This window comes from Sinohyriopsis cumingii, chromosome 7, assembly GCF_028554795.1.
Source record: "Sinohyriopsis cumingii isolate HCF-2022 chromosome 7, ASM2855479v2, whole genome shotgun sequence".
Taxonomy (NCBI): Eukaryota; Metazoa; Mollusca; class Bivalvia; order Unionida; family Unionidae; genus Sinohyriopsis; species Sinohyriopsis cumingii.
Window position 1 is genome coordinate 31,202,480 of NC_142967.1, and position 24,528 is coordinate 31,227,007.

Below are 24,528 nucleotides of genomic sequence, written 5' to 3' on the forward strand. Positions count from 1 at the left end.
CATGGCAAAATTCAGTTTTCACTAAAAGACCTATTATGAATTGTAGCTGGTTCTAAATTATATAGTATTAATTAAGGATAGTATTTACATGGGGTTTTCACTAATACACTTCTTGAAATATTTAATTAGTTCTAAATGAAAATGATCTGACAACAAACATCTGCACTTTTGTGAAGGAGTTTTTAAACCAGATCTAAATGACCTTATAGTCAAGGCAATAGCCATTGCTTTCCTCTTTGGACTACATTCAGTTTATGACACAGTGACAACATGTCTATATACAAGAGATTTTTTTACATTTTATTTAGTTGCAATGAACAGATTGATAGTCAGCACTCAGATTTTAAGGTCAAACGTCCTGATTCAGACCATCCCTACCTCATGCAAGCTCTTAGATGTATATTTGACCTGATTTGTCATCATGCATGCTATGAAGGGGTAATTATTAGAACCAGGAGCTGCAGTGTCAAACTGGTTAACAGGCTGGAATCATCACCAAAATGGTGCAGGTTTAATCCTGCCATTGTATAAGGCTGGTTCACCTACTGTGGTTTTGCCTTAGCACTAAGTAACCTATACGTGTTGCAGTGCTATGAAAACCAAACCAATTTAATTTAGCTTTGTCAGCTTGTAGGCATGATAAAAAATAAGTATGATTGGATTTTTATGAAACCCAGGGTGTATTTCATCTCTAATGCATTAACACTATTTGGAGGCATTATGACCTGATTTTCCATCGTCCTAAATTGGTTTCTATACTATAACTTTACTAAGGATTACAGTTTTCAACGAAATTTAACATTGATGAGACCTTGAATTAATGTGATTACTAGCATTCCACAACATTGTGTTACTGGAGTCGTGACTACTGCATACATGTTACAAAACCAATGCATCAAATCAGTTGATTTTCAGATTTCAACACTTTGATCATTAGATGAGCTTCTAAATTTGCCATAATATCTATAAATAAAGCACTATTATTCTCTTCATATTATGCTGAATCAGCAAGTTTTGAATAAAGATCAGATTCTGATAGCATATGCTACAGTAATTATTATGAGTAAGAATATTGGTAATTCAATGAAAAAGAAAGAACTGTATATCATAGTTCACTGCAAAGATTTTTTAAAATACAATTCACAGTCAGTTTTTTGTTTCTTTCACTATTTTAATGCCAGGTGACCACATAATACGTTTGTTGTTTTGTTAAGTTATACACTTAATACTATCATAGTAGTCTTTTGGTCCAGATTTCCCCATGAACGATTCATTGCTTTTTCTGATAATGGTGAATGTCCTCTCTGAATCATTGTTGGAATGTGGCAGTGAGAGAACTTTTGATCCAGCCTCAAATAAGGCCTTCAGAGTGATGTGTTTGTTGTTGATGAATCATTGCTCCTATGTGATTTTGTATGCATATGCCTGGTAATATAATTTCTTCCTCCAATTGCTATCTTAAAATTGATTTTACAAAAACACACAATACAAACTTGGGATCTTTGCTACTTGCCTGCACCTGCCAAAAGTCTGATTATTTCTTAGTCAGTATATATTTTAGCACTGGAAAAATGTTTACCTTTGACATTTTGACATGATTTGATCCCCCCAAAAAAGAAAAAAATTGCCAGTCCTCTTAAAATACCTTAAATAGCAATTAAACAAGACAAAATGTCAAACTCCTTTGCCTAAAAATGTTTTATAGTAGAAAGTTTGAATTCTTTGCTTTTTTTGTGTCACTAATTTATATAAAAAATGAGAACTTAAATAGAAATTACACAATCTTGTTATACTTATTCAGTGAATAAATATTGCATTGACATGTATCATATAGAATGGATACATGATGGCTCACTAATTCCGGTCACTTTTTGATGATGGCAACACTTAACTCAACAACTTGTTTGCTTGATACTTTGATCTTGAACTCAAGGTCACAGTCATAGAAAATTTGCATCAATATATTGGTGATAGCTTCTTTAATTAGCATATATTTCCTATACCCTTAGATGGATTTTCTTTATAATTGGGAAGAGTCATTGTGAAGGTAAGACAATTTATTCCCAATCATGCATGCTTTAACATTTGACCCAGTGGTAAAGGTTACAGTCATTGAAAATGTTTGATCAGGTTTTGGTTCCATTTCATTTCCTTGATGCTTTGACAGATTTTCTTCATGCTTTGGATGAATCAATATTACAGGACAATTCATTGTGTGACATGCTTGCTTACACTTAGATCTTTTCATTTGCTTCTTTTTCCTAACCTCATGATGGATTATCTTCATACACTGGATGAATCATTATTATGGTTTTCATTTTCTTCTTTATCAGGACAACTGTTTACAAAATTCAGACTTGCATATAATATTAAAGGAATTGTTTTTCTTTTCAGTTTATCTTATAGAAGAAATTATTAGGTATGAAATGTTTCAAACTATTTGGTGATGTTCTTAAATTGTATTCTGATTGTAACAGGATGAAACCACATGGGATTGGATCTTGGAAAGACACATGATGAAAGCATACGAAGGAGATGTTTATAATGCAAAGTGACGATAACTGAATCTCTGACACTGTCATTTCCGTTTTTCACAAACTAAACCAAAACAACTGGACACCCTGCCACTCACATGTACACAAACCTCATCAATGGATATAACAAATGAGTCATTCTTCAACAAACACACTGTAGGGTAAAATTACATTTCAACATATAATAGATAAAACAGTAAGGTCTCGTCAGCAAATATGATAAATGTATGGGTTTTCTCAACATACGTGATTGATATATCAATTTATCAACAAATATAATCATTGTATGGATTTTTGAATAAATATGATCAATGTATTGTTCATATATAATGGAAGCGAATTTTTGGTAGAAAACCTTATATATCTATATATATATATATATATATATATATATATATATATATATATATATATATATATATTCCATCAACAGTAATGATGCTATTATCTCGTGGCATCCTGATGACGATAATGAATTCTCAGTATCATCCCATGACCTAATGTCACCATTAACTGCAATGTATGGTTTAAACAGTCATGAGGAATTTGACAACAGCCCATAATGGCTGAAAATACGATAACTGAACCATGTAATACACAAGATATGTTTTAAGTGCAAATACAGTGATATACATTGTGCATGCATGTATATGAACTAACTACATTAAACAAATAGTTCTTCTTTTATAAGACTGTAGTGCAAAATAGTATTATAATAACAATGTTCATACTTGAATTGGTTTAGAATAAACAAACTGTGTCATAAAACTTCAACATTTCTCATCATTTAATGTGTACAGTATATAATTCAATTCAGCTTCAACTATAAAATGTTTGATTTAAAACAATCTTCTATCTGATAGCATGGCTTTATGTGACAGAAAATTTAGTTAAAATGTCAAAACATTCAGTATATAATAATCACTTTCCTCACCTGGAATGGATAGCAAGAAAGAAGGAAATTTTGCATTGCACATACTTCTACAGCTTAAGATTGTTTCCATAAAAAGTATAGCTTTATGTCAATATTCCTATACCTTATGATAAAAAAATAGCACTATAAGTACTTTCAACCTGGTCAAATCCATGGCCAGAGAACTTGGAGTAAATGGGTCCCCATTGACATCACTTGAAGTGTGCTGCAGTCTATTAACAGAAAGCAGTATTTCAAAGTGACCACTGTTAAAACCAATCACTATGGGTACCAGTGTACATAGCAACAAAGCCCATCTACATTTATGTTCATTCATGATTAAAAGGTATTTTCATGCAGACTATTTAATATTGAATTTATGAAATGAGTTGAACAGCTTTTGATAAATTTAATATTGTATCATTATCCATTTGAGATTCTTTTCGCATATTTTTTTTTAAAGTGGAAAATCTTTAGATGGAAAGAAGAATTCATAATTTTGTATATTCAGACAGATGCTGCACCTTTCATTTGTTGTGTATAAAAAGTAGTCCCCAAAATGTTGAAGTTGTATTAACATTTAAAGGTAGATTATACTTTTTTACAAACTATTAATCAAAGAACAAGCATCCTTCCAAATAAACGGAACCATTTACACAGACAAAAATAAGTTTCCAACACAGAGTGTTCAGTGTGAGTGATGTTGCATTGTTTGATACAGTACTGTACTGGTCAGAGTACAGTAGATAATCCTTGTTTACCCTAAAGTGTCACTTTCACAACTACACATTACATGTGATATTTATGTTATAGGAGTATTACCGGATCCAAAAATTCCATTATTTACTGTAATGATTTTATGACCGGATATTTGCAATATTTGATTTAGAACACAAGTTTCATTTTGAGTCAGAATTGCATCACATATTTACCAAATAAATATGCTGTAGTTCAATAAAGTTCTTTCAGTTGGGAGACTGGTTTATGTCCACATTCTTCTGTGAACAGAGGTGAGTTTATTTACTTTGTAAATTAACATTTAAACCATATTTGTGTATAGGGTAGATTCCATGTTACAGGTATACGATCCCACTCCAACCCCACCCCACATACCTGCTATCAACTGAGCAATACCCTTAGCATTACTTCTTGTTGTTGTTCTTGTCTTGGGGTGTGACACCACTTTTCATATGATGGTATGTTATACACGACATGAGAAGCCCCAGTGGGGGTAACTTAGCAATATTCAGGTAGATGAGACCATTTTTTCCCCAGTTCCCTTCTGTGACTCAATTCGAAAAATGGTTGCCAAATGTTCATTGAAAACAAAAAATTCCAGGAGGCAGCGTTAAAAAAGTTTTCCCACAATCACAGCCAATCAGTAAAGAGAATATTGCACAATAATTTCATGAGTTTATTTTGGATCAATCAGAGTCACATAAAGTGATATGTAATACATTATGATATCAAAAATATGAAACTGCACATACTATAGGATAACTGTATTGACTGTGATAAAGATAGCAAACATTTCCCCATATTGTACATGTATTTTTCAGGCTTTTACTACTGCGCTTCATGGAACAACAGTGACATCTGAAAGTACTCAAAGGAGTGCCTCATCCTCTTCAATCATATCAACAGGTAATTATTTCATTAGAAAGTTTGGTTTCCTTAAGGCTGAAAATTTTGAGAAATATGTATATAATCTACTGGAATTTCATGCATATTTCATAAATAAAAATACATTTTCTGTGTGTTTGATGAATGCAGTTTGTATTGCCCTGCTAAAAGCATGATGCTCAGGGTCCACATTGCCGTTGGGTTATGTAACCTATCATACAACATGAGGACTAGTCAGTTAATTGAAAAAAATGTTACATGTATAACCTCTTGGGTGTACAAAAAAGGAGGTGGTGTTTAAAAAGGAGGTAGGGTGCAACAATATGGACTTAATTGTGACAGCTGCCAACTTAAATTGATGCTCATTCTATAAACAAGCAGTAATGAAAATACAGTAATTACATGGTTAATGTTTTGAATGTAGGAAAAATTGTCTGCTGAATGTCATGAATAGTTAAAAAGTACACGTTTACTCACCAGTTGATCTCATTGCATCGATTACTGTAGTGAATCCATTAAATTCTATTGAAAGTAAACGAAGAACAAGTTTTAATCTTTTAAGATTAGATCATATGGGGATACATAGGAATTTTTGTGTCCATCTGTCCAGTTGTCTATCACTTCATCTGGTATACAGTCTTGTTAGTGTAGCTAGTCACAATTCTTGATGGCTGTTTAATGGTCAGCAATGTTTATGAAAACTTTATTGTCATTTTTTATTAGCATCTGAATACAATATTTGAAATATTCTTGTGAATGCATCAAGACTCAAAAATTTCAGTGGATCATCGAGAGTTACAAAATGTTATGACCATTATCTGATGATGTGCATATCATAAGTTAAAAATTAAGTTTCTACATAAATATTACTCATAGACTGATACTTATTTCTTGCATAATTACATGTTTTGTCATATTTCAACAGAATTATATAAATATATTTCTCATTATGGGATTTTACATAAGGTATTACTTACTGAAAATATTATAATTAACTAAAAAAAGACCCCATTCTTATATAGGGGGTTTCACGGTTAGTATCTCCCTTGAAAACACCAGAGGGCATCTCGGTACAAGTCACTTCTGGATAGTTCAATCAATTAAGATGGCAGATGTAGATCAAGAAAATGCGACAGACTGCTCACATTATGCAAGCAGGACCGATATCTCACTATCTTAAAAAGAAATTCTATCAGTATTTGATCAGTTGGTTTTACATCTTTTTTTCTCACTAACTTGCGCTGCTCTCAGCTTTCAAATAAATATTCTCTGCCCATTTCAGAACTGCATTATCTTTACATTACTACCTTATGCTCTAGTTTTTATTATTTGATTGTGCGAAAGTGTTTCACTGCGTAAAAAGTTCCTGCAATTTATCTTGCTTGAAGAATAATGAAAATATGTTTATTTTTTACAGCTTCAATCATAACAATTAATGGAAGTTGAATGACAACCAGAAAAAAATTCTAACTTCTTAAGGTTCTTTTATTATTGATTTAGACTGTTGCTTTTCTATTAATGTTCATTATATTTTTCCTGAAATAACTTCAGTTTTTTTCAAAATGCATAAATGTCAACCACGCTTGAACAGACAGGCGCACATACGAGTCTCTTTGATGATTATTTTAATTTTATTTCCTTGAACGGTTGGAAATTTTAGAGTATATAATTTGGAGAAATGTTGATGCTAGACACACTATGCATGTATAGGACATTTGTGGCTCTCACCTATCTGCCTGCCTGTCTGTATGTATGTCTGTCTCATTTCATCTGGTGCATGGGTATGTATATATCCTCAAATGAATGTGTGTTCACATATGTATATTACATAAACATACTTCTGGTTAAAAACAAGTATAAAATGATGCTGAGATAGAAAGAGTGACAGATAGATAAAGACAACAAATATGAATATTTGTGAGTATCCATTTATTATTGACTTGTAGAGTATGTTCTTACAAGCAGTCTCTTTTTTAAGTCATATTGTTTGCAATTTTACATCCGGTCATGTGAATCAATATTAATTTAAAAGGTGAACCAAAGTAATAGGACAGAATCTGTGAAATAATTGGATCTTTAAAACTTACATATTTGATGCAAGGAGAGTTAAACAGAATTAAACTAATTTTAAGAAAGCTGTTCTAGATGAATTTGCTGGCGGCAATCAGAAATGTTGTCTAAAGACCCCAGGAACTTAGAGAGTTATTACATGTCACCATAAGCAAAGAAAAATTATTCTGAAAGTTATTTCATGTACCGTCTGGTACTTGATGTTTCAAAAGTTCTAAAGAAAATGAAACAAAAATAAACATCACTGGGCATGTTATTTAATCTGAATATTGTACGCTATTTACACCCAAATATGAATAAATATTCTGTCTGCATTAATTACACTCCTTTATCGTTATGATAGCTAATGTAATTATTGCCTTATTAAGTTCCTCTGAACACATTAAAATACTGTGTTCCATTTTTTTTTAAAACAAAACTTTTCTGTTTTAAAATATTCAGCATTACAAATCAGCTAAGGTATCAAATTCTTTTTATAATTTTCTTATTGAACTTGCATTATAAATTTTGTAACTTGTGTTATGAACAAACTATTAGCCTTGCAAAAGTACCTGAGAAAGAAGGATATATCAACATATGAATGCAAATTGTTGAGATTGTTTTCATTAAAGTTATATAACCAAAAATGTGCAATAAATGTTTATAATCGGAGAGCAAAGTGAAATGTTCCTACAAATGTATCTGAAATTATGGATAATGAATATATATTATCAGTAATGGGAAGTGTATTTAATTTAATTATTTGATATCATTTAAGAATGGAAAGTAAATATTATTTAATTATCTGATATAATGTAAGTATGGACACTGAATCTAATTATCTGATGTAATGTCTATAATTAATATTCTAGTATGAACTAAAGATAATTGATTCATTGGTTTAACCATAATGATCTGTAGTACAGCTAAGATTCCTTCCTTTGTTGACTTAATGTTTCTCTAACCAAGTGCAGAATGGTGAACTATCCGGAACTGAAATTTTTTTGTGTGCATGCGCATTGGAGCTAAGGGAGGTAATATTAGGCGCTACGATCAGTAACTCCATTGCAGCCATGAAAACCCCTAGAGACAAAACTGGTTTCATGATCTGCCTATTCTCACTTCATAGAATTCAAGAACAGTTTACAATTCCTTTTGCACAATATTTTTATATATGTAACCCTTGTTCCATTATTGCTCCTTGATTGAGCTGTTGGATAACATTAATGTACCTTAGCCCCTTTGTAATGATCAATATATAGGGATTTGTTAAATTGGGGTGAAACTGGCATTTTTGGGTTTAAGAATGCACCCTTAGCACATTGCACTTCCCTTGCATGTTTTTGTTGGTACTGGTATTATAGCATCGAAGAGCAGACAATTTTAAGTTGTTAAAGTTGTCTTGGTTGAAGAAACTGAACAATCTCTGTAGTGTCCCTTATCTTATTCTCCACAGTATATAATAAGAGTGGATATATCAATTGTTATATCTGTCTAGCCATAAACATTTTTATTTACACAGAACAACTCTAACCATGCAAGGTACTTTAATAGCAAAGTACATAATTAATTGCTACTACTTAGTTCATCTCCTTTTCATGACGAAAATTCCTGTGCATTCAGTGAATACATCCTCCCTGGAGAATTGTCAACCAACATCACCAGTACACTCATGTATCCACTGCACCTGCACAGAAACAGTCATCTTTATTCAATGATGCCGTGATGATGGTTATGTTGTTTAAATTGTGATAGAGCAAAATTGCCTGTAATTGTGAGTTGAAGCAAGTATTGTTCTCCCATCAGTTATATTTCATCCAGTGTTACATTCATCCATCATATATTTTGTTTATATGTCAGTAACCCCTGCTGTGTTTTAGTAATTAATTCTAAAATGGTTGTTTTGGTTTATCACATTGTATTCTACCCTTTAGAGTCAGGACACACTTATCTTATTTGTCAAAATAATACAAATGGTTCATGGATGAGTCTTGCTAACATAAGTCCACCTACAGTACACCCTCAGGAATATGTCATGCCATTAATGAATATTTGCTTCAACATCATTCTCTGTGTTTTGGTCTCTTACGCCATTATATTTTAATCCTTGTGTGTGGCGCATTGTCTCAGCATTGCCCCTAGAGTAGAATAAAGGTTCAACATCTTCCTTATTAAAAGCTAGGAGTTAGAAGATGATAATTCAATTTTGTTTACCATTGTGAATACACAGGGATGCATATTGCACACTACAAACAGGTGAGGTACAAATACACTGGAGTGTAATTTTTGTAGCATGTGGTAGCTATGAACAGGTGAGTTTCATGTATTACAATAATAAAACATTATTATTTTAGTTTATAATAATTATTGTTCTCTTTCAATTAATTTCAATTCAGAAAACAATCTTTTACCTTGGGCAAGTACGGTGGAGTGTGTTTAAAACATTTACATACAAAAAGGTGAGTTTCGTTTGGAACAAATAATACAATTATTATTATTTTTATTATGGTTCTTTTTCAGATAGAACATTTATTTCAGAGAAAGACATTGTTGGTACAGTCTGTTTGGAAGCGTGTCCTCAAGAAGGGCCCATGGGCACTAACCCAGACTGCCTCACATGTCTAAAGTATCCACGTGGTGCTCTCCACAAATAAGGAGGTGGAGTATTGAACAAGCATGTTACTCCCTCCTGTTAGGGAGGTGGAGCACTGAACAAGCATATTTCTTCCTCCCATTAGGGTGGCAAGGAGCCACACAAGCATCTTGCTATCACCAGATAAATTGGTGTATCACTGCACAAGAGTGTTGCTCTCATCAGATAAGGAAGTGGAGCACAGCATAAATGTGTTTCTCTCTCCAGATAAGTAGGTGGAGCACCATGCATGTGTGCTCTCTCCCATAAGGGTGGTGGAGAGTGGCACAATCATGTTGCTGTCTTCAGATAAGGAGGTGGAGCACCACAAAATCCCTCCCATTAGGGAGGTGGAGTATCACACAAGTGTGCTGTTCCTTTCTGTTAGGAAGGTGGTACACTGCACATCTCATGTTCAGGGAAGCTTGTTGCCCCCTCCCACATGGGAGATGGTGCACCAGCACTGCACCTTCTAAGCAATGAATCAGTTGAGGATAAAGTATTATCCAGTTATCATTCAGTGGCTTCACTGTATGGGGATGGGTACAGACTAGTTTACCCCACCACCACCACCCCATCCTGTACAAGATTGTCAGTCTGAAGGCTAGAGGGTTCACTTCATCCAGGTCAGACAGATGAACCTGTCACCTCACCCCTTACCACTCTGAATTATGAGACATGGCACAGAGTGTGCTGATGCCTTATTTGATGCCCAACAATCCCCAATTCAAAGTGTGCTAACCGATGATAATGCCATCTCTTGCTTATTCCTCTTTCCTCCATGATTGAGGAAAATTATCAGAGCATGGTTTGCCACAGGCAAAAATGTCAGTCTATAATGTTGAAGCTAGTCTGAACAGCCACCTTACAATGCATGCTGGAAGCTGTGGCAAAGATGTTCAGACATGTGTTTTCTCTTGTGATGGCATGTTTGTGGAAATTCAACATCTTCTCCATGATATTTGATTTTGACTCATCTAAGGTTTTGCTTAACCAAAGTTAAGACCTTCTAGGGCTGCTCAGTTTGAAGCTGAGACCCTCTCCATGTTTCGTCCCAACATTGGCTTCCAAAGACTTGCTGGATCATCAACACTGATCCTTCACAACCACTCCTGGCCGATTGCAGATCAACCTGTTGTGTGTAAATGTGAAACGCCCTCAGGGACCATTCTACAAGTTTTAAAACAGATGCAGCCCCAGTCCAACACACAACCTGAACCTGGACTATGTCATCATTATACCTTCCATTCCACTCCCAAACCCTCCCTACCTTACATGCCTCCACCTCGCATACCCATAGGTGCTTGGCTAGACCTCTTTTCAGAGCCCATGTCAAGCATCATGGATGATGGTTGGGTCCTTTCGTGATTGATGGTTCTCAACTCCAGTTTGGGAACAACCTCTTCAAGGATCCCCATGTTTTTTCATCAGTCCAATCTGGTGAAATTAAGGGAGGAAGTGCATACCTTTTTACAGATTGTCATGAATGATCAGTCTCCCACATTATATTTGAGAATCTTCCTGGTTTCAAAAAGGCAGAATGTTTTGTATTTATCCCCTTTTAAATTCTTTTCTCCTAGAGGAACCTTTCAAAATGGAACCTCTTCCTCAATCTGGAATGCTCTTTGTTGTTCCAGATTGGGCAGTCTCCATCTATCATCAGAGCCAAATAGTTCCTCTGTACTGTAGATACCTCTGGTTTTGCTTGTAATACAGGAAATTTTTCAACCTGGGGTCATGCTGTTTGGAATCTCTACCACACCCAGAGTCTTCACCTGTGTTATGGGAAAAATACCTCTGATTACTGGGAACACAGATTCTTCAGTGTTTTGATGATTGGCTGATCCAGAATACTCGGGTTCTGTCCCTTCATCAGGTTCTTTTCCATTGTTGGTCTGTGGTAACCAGATTGGGTCTTCTGCACAATATTGAGAAGCCAGAACCTCCTCCAACTCACAGCCTTGTTTATGTGGCAATGAACTTCCTAACAAACCAGAACTTTGTCCCAGTTCCACTCGATTGTATAGGTTGCATCGAGAGCAAAAGATCAAAGTGTCATTGTCTCCTCAGACAACTTATCCTTTTTACCATATCTCCCATTCTCTTTCCATGAAGGTCTGGTACCTCCTGCACTGGACCACCTCGGGAGACATCACCCTCTCAGTCTGCCACTTTCTTGGGTAGAAAAACATATCAGTGCATGGCCTTTTCAAGAATGTGGAGCCATCTTATTGGAATGGTGTCTTCACCACTCCATAACACACATCTGGTAGATATGGTTGCGATCTCAGGCTGAACAGCAAGCTTCCCTTGTAATGTATCTCCTATCCCAGATCAGAGAGCATGGGCAGTAGATACCTTCAGCCTTCAGTGGGATTGACTATTCACATAAGCTTTCCCACCATTCCATCTGCTACCTAAACATTTGCAATAGAAAGAACTTCCACTACTCATATCATTCCTGTTGCCCTCTGTGTCCCCAACAATCATCATGGTTCAACAATATTCTAGAACTGTTGATCAGTCTACCCAGGTCTCTAATCACAGAAAGGATCTTCTGTCACAATACTGGTGAAGCCCTTGAAGTTTGAACCATGGCTGCCTCATGGACTATCTCGATCACTCTTCCTTGTGCGACTGTCATCTATGAAAAAGATGACTATTTCTGTGCAGGCATGGTGGATATATGAGTGTACCAGTACCTGTTGGCAACTTTCCTCTCAGGGAGGATATATTCACATTGAAAGGATTGAAAGGAGGGATATTTTGACATGAAAAAGTAATAAGCTACACAATTAAAATTAGGTTTATCTTCCCACAAAAAATACATTTCAGCTAATATGTCAGGCCAGTTCCATAGAGGTACCCTTTATAACTTTGTTTTCCACAATCAATATTTTTTTTAATGTCACCATGAAAACAAAGCCTGACATATTTAGTTTATAAATTGAGAGTGGAGGGTCATAGAGTACTTGCATTAATAGTATATAAATTGAGAGTGAGTACCATAGAGTACTATCATTAGTGGTACAGTTTGACCCCGCTATGACACGGTAGCTGGTAGCCATAGAACCCAACCATGTTACAGACTGAACCGTGTTATAAGCAGCCAGGTGAGTTAGCTGAAGAAAATGATGCATGTACCCCAAAAAATTTGTGGGGTTGGGGGGTAAAATATGTGCTTCATTGGCACAGCTGTGGTCTAAGGTTGACATTGCCTGGGGTGGGAGTGGGAGACAAGCGCCCCAATCCTCCAAAATGCCCCATACGGCCTGCGTCTCTTACTGCCTCTGTCAACTAAAATCCAGCTCCTGGCCTTCGCGAGTGGCTTAGATTTGAAGCCTGGCAGAACATGTTTTCTACTAACAGGAGAAGGGGTGAAGGCGGCCCACTGGCGCCTTAAAACCAGTTGCTTCGGGTAGATGGGACTATAAACCTTGGATGGTAGCTCATCTAGGAGAAGGAAAACTCCGATTCCAAACCTCTGCTGCCTTGTGGCTATACCCACTCATGGGAAAGGCTAAGGGAGTAAACCCCGACAGAAAATCCGGAGATGGAGTCCCTAAGGCGGTATGACATTGACTTCCACGTCATTCCGGCAACTCCTGCGATGCCGTTGGTGCCAAGCTGTATCGGCATTCGTCGTTCCCTTGGGCACACCAGCTGCATGGAGAGGGGGGATCTGCTGCATGGGCAACAGCTGATTCTCCATACCACCCTGCCCAGGCTTCATAGCTCCACTGGAGAGGACACTCCAGCGTCGTCGTACGGCGTCGGCACAACACGAGAAGTAGCAGTTTACCAGTTCTAAGTCAAAGCTCGATTGGCATAGAGCTTGGCGCCAGGGGTTACTTCTGACGGTGGGAGAGATCATCAGGTCTCACTGGACAGCTACCGCCCGCCTCAAGCTGGGCAGCCCCCAGTCAGTAGGGTGCTGCCCGCCATGGCCTGCCTGCTTCACTGGGTGCGTGGAGCTTAGAGAACCATCTCGAGAAGTGGGCCACAAAACTCAGCACCAGGAAAGACTAAAAGAAGAAACAAAAAGACTCCAACTCTTCATTTTGCAACCTGGAACATCAGGACCATGTGTCCTGGATTGGCCACTGACCTACAGCAGATCGACGATGCACGGAAGACTGCCGTCATTGACAGAGAACTCTCCCGACTGAACATCGACATTGCCTGCCTCCAGGAGACCCGACTGGCTGACAGCGGCACCATCAGGGAAGCCAATTACACATTCTTTTGGCAGGGGAAGCCCTTGGATGAACCTAGGCAGCATGGTGTAGGCTTTGCCATCAAGAACACGCTAATCACCTTCATTGAACCTCCATCATCAGGTACTGAGAGAATCCTTGCCCTCCGGCTGTCAACATCCTTAGGCCCGGTCAACATCTTCAGTGTGTACGCCCCAACCCTCTACTCCACCTACGAGGAGAAAGACAAGTTTTATGAGGCTCTGGATCAGGCAATATCCAGTATCCCCAACAATGAAAGCCTTTACTTACTAGGAGACTTCAGTGCTAGAGTGGGAGCTGACCATGAGGCCTGGTCCACCTGTCTCAGCTTTTACGGAAGGGGCAAGATCAACGAGAATGGTCAGCGACTGCTGGAGATGTGCTGCTCCCACAGTCTATGTGTGACAAACACTTTCTTCAAATGCAAGGAGATCCACCAGGTGTCATGGAGACACCCACGTTCACGCCACTGGCACCAGCTAGACCTCGTCATCACCAGGCGTGCAGAACTGGCCAGTGTCCTCCTTACCCGCAGCTACCACTGTGCCGATTGTGACACGGACCATTCCCTCGTGGCCAGCAAGGTGTGAATATTACCCAAGAAGCTGCACCACGCCAAGAAGAAGGGTCACCCACGTATCAACACCTGCTGTGCAAGCAACCCAGAGAAAACACAACAGTTCATCAGCAAACTGAAGGAAGCCCTCACCAAAGTGCCACCTGATGACACCATTGATTCCAAGTGGTCCCATATCCGTGACTCTGTACAATTCAGCCATCACAGCTTACGGGAAGAGGGAGCAAAAGAATGTCGACTGGTATGAGGCAAACTGGGAGGAGATGGAGCCCGTGACTGAGGCAAAGAGGAAAGCCCTCATGGCATACAAGGCTGCACCTAGCCCCAGAACACTACAAGCCCTCAGGATTGCAAGGAATAACGCCCAGAAGACCGCCCGCCGCTGTGCCAACACCTACTGGCTGAACCTTTGCAACAGTATACAGACAGCTGCTGACACCGGGGATACAAGAGGAATGTATGAGGGTATCAAAAAGGCGACAGGCCCCCCCAGCTACAAGACCGCCCCCTCAAGTCCAAGACGGGCGAAGTCATCACAGACCAGGGGAAACAACTGCAGCGATGGGTTGAGCACTATCTCGAGCTATATGCAACCCAAAACAATGTCACTGGAACTGCCCTGGACGCCATTCCAGACCTGCCTGTCATGGAGGAGCTAGACACACAGCCCACCCTGGAAGAGCTCGGAAAAGCCATCGATTGCCTTGCCTGTGGGAAGGCTCCTGGAAGCAACGGCATTCCGCCTGAAGTCCTCAAGAGCGGAAAACCAGCACTGCTCCAGCCCCTACACACACTCCTCTGCCTTTGCTGGGAACAGGGATACATCCCACAGGACATGCGTGACACCAACATCGTCACTTTGTACAAAAACAAAGGAGACCTTAGCGACTGCAACAACTATCGGGGCATCTCCCTCCTCAGCATCGTCGGAAAGGCCTTCGCCCATGTTGCCTTGGCACGCTTGCAGATCCTAGCCTCCCGCGTCTACCCAGAATCCCAGTGTGGATTTTGAGCCGGCAGGTCAACTGTAGACATGATCTTCTCTCTACGTCAGCTGCAGGAGAAGTGTCGTGAGCAGCGGATGCCCCTCTACATTGCCTTCATAGACCTGACGAAGGCGTTTGACATGGTTAGTCGGAGTGGACTCTTCAGACTCCTGCAGAAGATCGGCTGCCCCCCACGTCTGCTTGCTGTCATTATGTCATTCCACGAGAACATGCACAGCAGTGTGCTTCAGTGGCGCAACATCTGAAGCATTCCCAGTCGTTAGCGGAGTCAAACAAGGCTGTGTCCTTGCACCAACGCTCTTTGCCATCTTCTTCTCTATGCTTCTCCAGTACGCATTCAAGGACTGCAGCGAGGGAGTGTACATCCATACCAGGGCTGACGGCAAGCTGTTCAACATCGCCCGTCTCCGTGCTAAGACTAAAGTCACAGAAGTACTCATCCGTGAATTGCTCTTTGCCGACGATGCAGCCTTGACATCACACACGGAAGATGGACTTCAGCAGCTGGTATGCTGCCTCTCCCATGCATGTAAGGAATTTGGACTGACCATCAGTTTGAAGAAAACAAATGTCATGGCACAGGACACTGACTCCCCTCCCTCTGTCTCCATCGATGGGTACAATTTGGAAGTTGTCGAGAACTTCACATACCTTGGGTCTAACATCTCCAGCTCACTCTCCATTGATTCTGAGGTGGGCGGCAGGATTGCCAAGGCAGCAGCAGTGATGGCCAGACTTAACCAGAGGGTCTGGAACAACCCCAACCTCACAGAGAAGACCAAACTGCGTGTCTACCAAGCGTGCGTGCTCAGCTCACTTCTCTACAGCAGCGAAACATGGACCACCTATGCAAGACACTAGAGGAAACTCAACAGCTTCCACCTGAGATGTCTGCGGCGCATTCTGCACATCCAGTGGCAGGACAAAGTACCCAACACAGAGGTTCTAGAATGCGCCAACATGAACAGCATGTTCTCCATACTTAGCGAGAGGCGCCTTCGCTGGTTCGGCCATGTCAAGAGAATGGACCCAGGTCGCATTCCCAAGGACCTGTTATATGGGGAGTTAGCAGAAGGTGCACGACCAACTGGACGACCACATCTGCGCTACAAAGATGTTTGCAAGAAGGATATGAAGACAGCAAACAACGACTGGGAGAGCTGTGCAAACAACCGTTCCATCTGGCATCTAGCTGTCAGGCAGGGAGTTCAAAACGCAGAGGAAAAGAGAAGAATAAAGCAAGCTGAAAAGAGAGCTAAAAGGAAGGATAAGCAAAAGCGTACTTTGGAGCTATGCCATTGTCTCTCGTAGACGGACGAATGCCAAGATTGGCACAGCTACCATCTTAAATTGATGCATATTAAATGGGAAATACACCTGTAGAGAACACAGAGAAGGCATATATAATATTTTACTTTCTTTAGAGAACCACGGATTGGTATATATACGTCTATACTGTTTATATATACATGTCTTATTATGGCATGAATAGAGTATCAACACCGTGTACTCACCCGCAAATCTCATCACATACATTGAATCCACAATTCAAGTAATTCCATCGAGAAAATGCACACACACAGATTTAACATATTCAATAATTTTGTCACAGGTCATGTAGGTCTGAATTCAGTGGATAAACATAGCACAATCACATAAAGAATGATGAAGCACATTTACTTTTCAGTATGTCCCAAAGTCAGTAAAAGTTAGTTTGCGTTTTAAGCCACTGTTGGTAGCGTCTGTAAGCACAAAATTGTTCCCTGCAAAAAGGAAACTTTTACGGCACAGTAAACATGTTCCAGTCACATTGGAAAATGAAACAATCCATCAGATTATATTGCTTTTAATTAAGTTTGGTACTGACGTCTTTGAAGAAAAGTTCATTTATTTATTGAAGATTGTAGTCAGCTTTCATAAATGAAAGATGCATGCGTTATTGGAGTCACCGCTGAAGGCCAGCTTTGGAGAACCAAGCAAATGCCCATTTCTTATTGTGGCGGCAACATCAAATAATTATATTGCATGACTGAGACAGATTATTTTTCGATTTGCTAAGTACGTTTTCATAACAGTTGGTGCTTCAAAGGTAATGTTTTCTTTGAAATTTCAGCAGACTATTTTATCTGGGTACATTTTTAAAAAAGGAATTGGCCATTGTTTGTCAGTTGTAATTACAGTTCCTCCCTGCTTATTGAATAGACCAATAGGTAAAATGTTGGGTTTTTTTACATTTGTGGTAGTGGAGTGATGCTGCCTTCTGCTCATGTGTCAGAAATTTAACAAATTGTCAATGGACGAAAGAGACACAGGTGTTCTGGTCTGTTGACAAGGATTAGTACAGAAAATGTGGGTGTTCTGAAGGATTTAATTCTGAGTGGAAAGAAGAGGAATTTTACTTACCATCTACACACAAATGTCAGTCAATGTAAATAAATTAATTACTAGCAAGCGGCCAAAAATCCGATGAAAAATAGATTATGAAATAATACCTCATCCGATTGATCTCCGCTACCAGAAATGTCAACAAAAAAAAGAGGATATCTCACAACATATCAGTACTCATGCTCGATGTCAACTTAAGTGGATTATGATTTAACAATGCACTGTTAAGATGGTTTGTCAATATGGACAAAGAAATTGTTTATGCAACAATAGATAAATTTCAGTGCATTTTATATCAAGTTTGTGGCTTCCTTTCATGGGGCCTATGAAATTCTCCACTCCAAACCAATGGTTGTATATACAAGTTTAAACAGCCAACAATGTCGCCAATACAAAAAATCGCCAGATGGTATATTTTGCTGCCAGTAAGGAAAATAAAATTGCAGCTTGCGACATTGGTGAAGCCCTACGCGATCCTAGAATAAACTTTTTACACTTTATTTTTTATACTTTTAAGAAGAAAATAGTTTTTTGTGTATGAGAAAAATACATATAAAATTTCAGGAGCCACACCACGATCGTCTTGCATTATTCTTGCACAATCTCTTCCCCAAAATGATAGTAAAATTTTTACATTTTTTTCGTACTTTTTAAGAAAGAAATTTTTATTTTGTGTGCCAGAAAATACATGCATATAAAGTTTTGGGAACTGCACCGCAATGGTGTTATATCCAAATTTGTGTTATAACGGAGAGTGCTATAGTGGGGTCACACTGTATATAAATTGATTGTGGAGGGCCATAGAGTACTAGCATTAGTAATAAATAAATTGAGAGTGGAGGACTTTAGAGTACCAGCATTAGTGGTAATTAAATTGAGAGTGTGGGACCATAGAGTACAAGAAAAAGTAGTATATAAATTGAGAGTGGAGGGCCATAGAGTTACTAGCATTAGCAGTATATAAAATGAGAGTGGAGGACTATAGAGTACCAGCATTAGTGCTAATTAAATTGAGAGTGTGGACCATAGAGTACAAGAAAAAGTAGTATATAAATTGAGAGTGGAGGGCCATAGAGTTACTAGCATTAGCAGTATATAAAATGAGAGTGGAGGACTATAGAGGACCAGCATTAGTGCTAATTAAATTGAGAGTGTGGACCATAGAGTACAAGAAAAAGTAGTATATAAATTGAGAGTGGGGGACCATAGAGTAGTTAGTATATAAATTCAGAGTGGGGAAGCATAAGGTAAGTAGCAGTCTTTACGTAATCTGGGGACTGATATGTTATCATTAGATGAGTTTTATTTTTACATTTTATTTATGCACTCCATTTACACTTATTTTTAATCATCATTATTCTTTACAGCACTCAGTCTTTGTTTTATTGCAGTTTGAACTTTTAGTAATCACACAACTTGTCCTCAAGGGAAGGCATTTAAAGATAATTGTATGGACTGAATTATGGGAGCAAATTATTCTTTATATAAGGCATTGAATGATATTGTTTGTTTTCCTTGCAGCTCATGGGATATGCAGATGCACCTTGCCTCACTCGGTTGTTATGGAAATAGTTCAGGGGGACATCACTAAGGAGATGACAGATGTTATTGTCAACAGTGTCATGTCAGACTTGAATCTCGATCAAGGTCACTATTTTTCTTGCATTTCAAATAGAATCATAGAATACAAAATCACCGTAGTTGTCATGTTCAAATTTTAACACATATGGCTTCTGGTAAATGTTTGAAAATGAACTTTAAGAAATACCTTAGAACATAAATTGATTAATGATATGACTTGTTACCATGTTTGCTGTTGTACTTAATGATAATCACTGTGAAACATTGTACATAGCATCATGAGCAACAGACATTTTCAAGCAAAATGTAAAAGCCAGAACATTGTAACAGCAGGAATTTTATTTGTTGCTTGCACTTAGTTGCACTAGACTGATTTAAAAGAAGAAAACTTGTTCCAGAATATGATCATTACATAGAAAAATATTGGAAATGGTCTGTGACAGATGTTTGTGAAATGATTTGCAAAGAAAGTATTCACAGATTCATCACAGCACCTCTAGATGAAGATTAGCACATACATTCTTAGTAAAGTACTAAGTTTCAAGGTAGTCAATATTCCCCCACACACATCTGTAATACAGGAGGACATAGCTGTGTTATGTTTGCATTTATATTGTGTAATTGACCTTTGTCCATGATTGAGGGTACAGTTTTGGCCTACCTGACAATTGTCATGTAATGTCACCTGAGTTTTGTTTTAGTCATAAGTGGTAACCAAGATGTTTACTTGAATTTGAGTTCAAGACCTGACCTTGTTTATGAACTTAGAGGGTTCTGGAAGCAGCTATGTTTACAAATTTTATGGAATTTTTCATTAAAAATTAACCATGTCCTGTGTATTTTGTTGCATCTTTAGTCAGGTGACAATATTAATCTGTGGAGTCATTTAATGTTGTGTTCATATGCAATTTGAGATTAACAGTATATTAAAAAGCTCAGAAATTATTTTATTGTTCGGAATTTGAAATTTTTCAATTCCCAAAAACCAATTATATTGATAGTATTGGGTAAAATGCTGTAAGATTATACATGTCTAATATGGTTTCTAAGCTTATGTTTTTATAGGGTAATACACGATATGTCTATACTGTTATAACATGATAATATATAACCTTATTTTGGTACAGGGTGAGACACTATGCTTATTCTTGTATAAGATTAGACTTTCTAACCTTATTCTGGTATAAAGTAAGATATTCTTTGCTTATATTAGTATAAAATAAGACACCATGGTATTATACTTGTATAACATTTTACTGTCTAACCTTATACTGGTATAAGTAAGACACTATGCTTATTCTGATATACATTAAGAGATCCCAATATTATGCTTGTATAATATTCTAACCTTATTCTGGTATAGGGTAAGACAAGCTATGCTTATTCTTATATAAGATGAGACTTTCTAACCTTATTCTGGTATAAGGTAATACACCCTAGTCTTGTATATGATTATACTTTCTAACCTTATTCTGGTATAAGGTAAGACACCCTAGTCTTGTATTTGTATAAGATGAGACTTTCTAGCCTTATTTTGGTTTAAGGTAATTAATTTTTTTAAATTAGAATTTCTAACCTTATTCTTGTATAAGGAAAGACAACCAAGTCTTGTATTTTTAAATAAATTAACGTTGTACCCTTTTCTGGGTATAATGTAAGACAATATTTTATTTTAAATAAGATTAGACTTTTTATATTTATTGTTTGAAATATGTTAATATGCCCCATTATTATACTTGTTTAAGATTAGACATAATATCATTATATTAGGTTTCAAATATAACAAACACCATTTTTAAATATCCACGTATTTATTAATGTATAACAAATTTCAAACCAGTATCATGTGACTCTTACTTCCAATTAAATGTGGCAATTGCTGTCAATTCATAAAGATTTGGATTGATTGTACTATAATTGCAATGCTAGTACCTGGTCATTAAGAGTTTAATGTTTGCTTCTGAGTTTATCGTGGTATAAACTGTCAGTTGCCGAAGAGCATTATGTAAGCTGTGTGAGTAGGCAACTTTTAGTTTATACCACGATAAACTCAGAAAAAAACGTTCAACTCTTATAATTGAAATTTCAAATATTCGTTATGTTATTTTGTTTGCATCATTAAAAAACAAATCTTAATTGAGCATAGTAATACATGTTTGGGGTTTTTGGTGATGTAACTATTCATATCAATTGGGATTGTCCTGCTTTATTGTAACAAGATCATCATAATACCAGTCCTTCAACCAATGAAAACCAAATTTATTCAATTTTTTAAAAATAAATTGTTAGAATAATCTTGTTGGCCTTCGCTGGCAGTGTTTATCTTATGTTGTAAATGTGAGTCTATTTATAGAAGTGGTTATTCTTAGAAAAGTAGTTCTCCTTACAGTTCATACAGAAATGAACACAATTCATTTTGATCACATGGTAACATTCTGACCAATGGAAATGTTACTTTCCTTTACCAGCTACTGGCATTGCAATTTTAGGAAATCAACTACATTACCCACTTCTATAAATAGTCACCTGTAGAGCATAACATAAACACTGTTAGTTAAGGCAGATAAAGTAAGCATTAAAGAAACAGAACATTCTAACAATTTAAATATTTTATTAAATAAATTTGGCTTCCATTGGTTGATGGAATGTTATTATTACTATGTACAACAACACCAATTAGATGCATCTTAAGCTTCCACATGGAACTAGTGTATTTGCTGGCATACACAAAATGCAGAACATATGTCTGTCTTTAATCCATTCCATCAATAATAACTGACAGGTATTTTGATGGGTATGATCTGGCCTTTGTCTGGTGTTTGTAATATTTTTGTCTTTCAGCACTGCAAATAAAAATATATAATAAATTGATGATTAAACATAGTGTCAATGTATGAGTACTGTTATTTACATGCCTATAAATGTATTAAATAAATTAAGGACTGGTATTATAATGACCTCATTACGATCAAGCAGGACACTAAAACATGTATTACTACTCTCAATTAAGATTGATATTTTTTAATGATGCAAACAAAATAACATAACAAATATTTGAAATTTTGATTATAAGAGTTTAACGTTTTTTCTTCTGAGTTTATCATGGTATAAACTAAAAGTTGCAGACTCAGTTTACATAACACCCTTTGGGCATTATTTGCTGTGTGAGTCGGCATCTGACAGTTTATACCACGATAAACTCAGATAAAAACAATGTTAAACTATTAATTAAAATATGCATAATGAAAATTAAAAGGCAAAATTCTACACACACACTCTCATTCCAAAAGGACAAATCCCTTATCTTTACATGCCAATCCTTGGCGAGATAAAGGTTTAATCCATGTGTACATAAAATATTTACTCCAAGCAGATAAATAGTAAACCATATATAACATGATAAAAATTCAGTGAGCATATGTACAAAACGATTTATTTATCCCTCTGGAATTTTAACATCAGTTACTGATTAAAGTTTTCATATGTTGCAATTTAGCTTTACACTTATATGTTGCATTTACCAGCTATAATTATAAATGTTTTGCACACTAGTACAGAGCACTAAATGCTGGGTTTAAAAAAATCTAAATGAACCTAGTGAGAATCTTGACTGTAACTATTGAATGGACACTTCTGTAAATGCAATGGTCATTATTGTAAATTCATGGTCTTTATGTAACTTTGAATGCACATTTTGTACATTTAAATGTGGAAAAAGGATGTCAGAATGATAAAATGATTATTGAGACAATCTCAGTCAGTACCCCATTGCATGAAGACATACATATAATTGATATGAAACGAAATACAAAAGGTTTTAACATAGGTCACTTACATGTACAAGGTATATTGTGAAAAATAGACCCGATTAAGTTAATGTTGTCTTACCAGGAAAATAAACAAACTTATTATCAATCATTGCTTTAACACAAAAATTCACTCACTTCTGGTAAATGACACCATAGTCACTGATGACCTGACATTGCAAATGTTTTAAATGATTTTTTTACACCAGAATTACCACAAAGTTCAAATAGCCAGTGATAAAAAATCACTTTAATGAACTGAAAATGTTCTGAATAAGCAAAAATCTTTAAGGAGGTACATTTCTCTATCCCACCAGTACAGGGTTAGAATTTAATACAATTTTATGTTTTAGCCAGAAGGACTAGTGTATTGAGAAATGTATTAGTCATGCCAAATCTTCACTAGTCCTGTTCACAAAACAATGTCACACAGCTTTCATGTATGTTTACCGATTCAATTTTAAAGTTTGAACAATCACCACCAATACTGGATGTTTTCTGTGTGTTTCTTTTTGCAAATTGCGTACACCAGTTACACCTCATAATGTTCCTTTCCTTGTGACAATTCAGCCATTCCCTGTCTTTTGTCCATTTATTCTGAAATTTTCCACCATGCTTTTCCCTATTATAAGAATTATTTCTCATCATTCTCATTCAACTATTGCTTTTATTTTCGGTGGCTGAACACTTTCGATCAAATGGCACATTTTGCCTGTCTTGTAAATAGGTAAATGTGCCTTGTTTTCAAATGTTAAATGTTATATTATAGCTGACGCGAATTATTTAAAGCAAAAAAGGTAATGTCAGTGTCCTTTATACAAGAAAGAGCAAAAATCGTGCCTTTGCCCCCACCCACAATTAAATAGCCTCTCCCTAACAAAGACAACTTACGGTATCATAAGTTGTAAGTTTGGTAATTGTTCTTAATTAATCGAAACTCAGTGTATTGTTAAAATTAATAATAAGGCAGAAAATGTTAAAATCTTAGATGCCCATACTCAGAGATTTTAATTTCCAACAAATGTAAGCCATTCGGCTTGGATATCTCCATTTGTATTCAATTATTTATTACCATGTTCGCTGTTTGTGTCACAGTTGTTTAGTACACAAGGAAATTGTAGCAAACTGTACTATAGTATGATTCAGCGATGATTCAGGGTATAAAATAAATGCTGGAAAAGTT

General features: G+C 36.9%; 1 protein-coding gene across 1 annotated transcript in view; it reads left to right on the top strand.

Annotated features, from left to right (window-relative positions):
* Window positions 1-24,528, top strand: part of LOC149794969 (protein mono-ADP-ribosyltransferase PARP14-like) — a 137,181-nt gene that overhangs the window by 82,527 nt on the left and 30,126 nt on the right. The window contains exons 11-12 of the mRNA XM_089964629.1: window positions 5,007-5,091; window positions 19,480-19,605. Of these exons, the coding sequence (XP_089820755.1) occupies window positions 5,007-5,091; window positions 19,480-19,605 (211 nt within the window). The remainder of the gene's footprint in view (window positions 1-5,006; window positions 5,092-19,479; window positions 19,606-24,528) is intronic.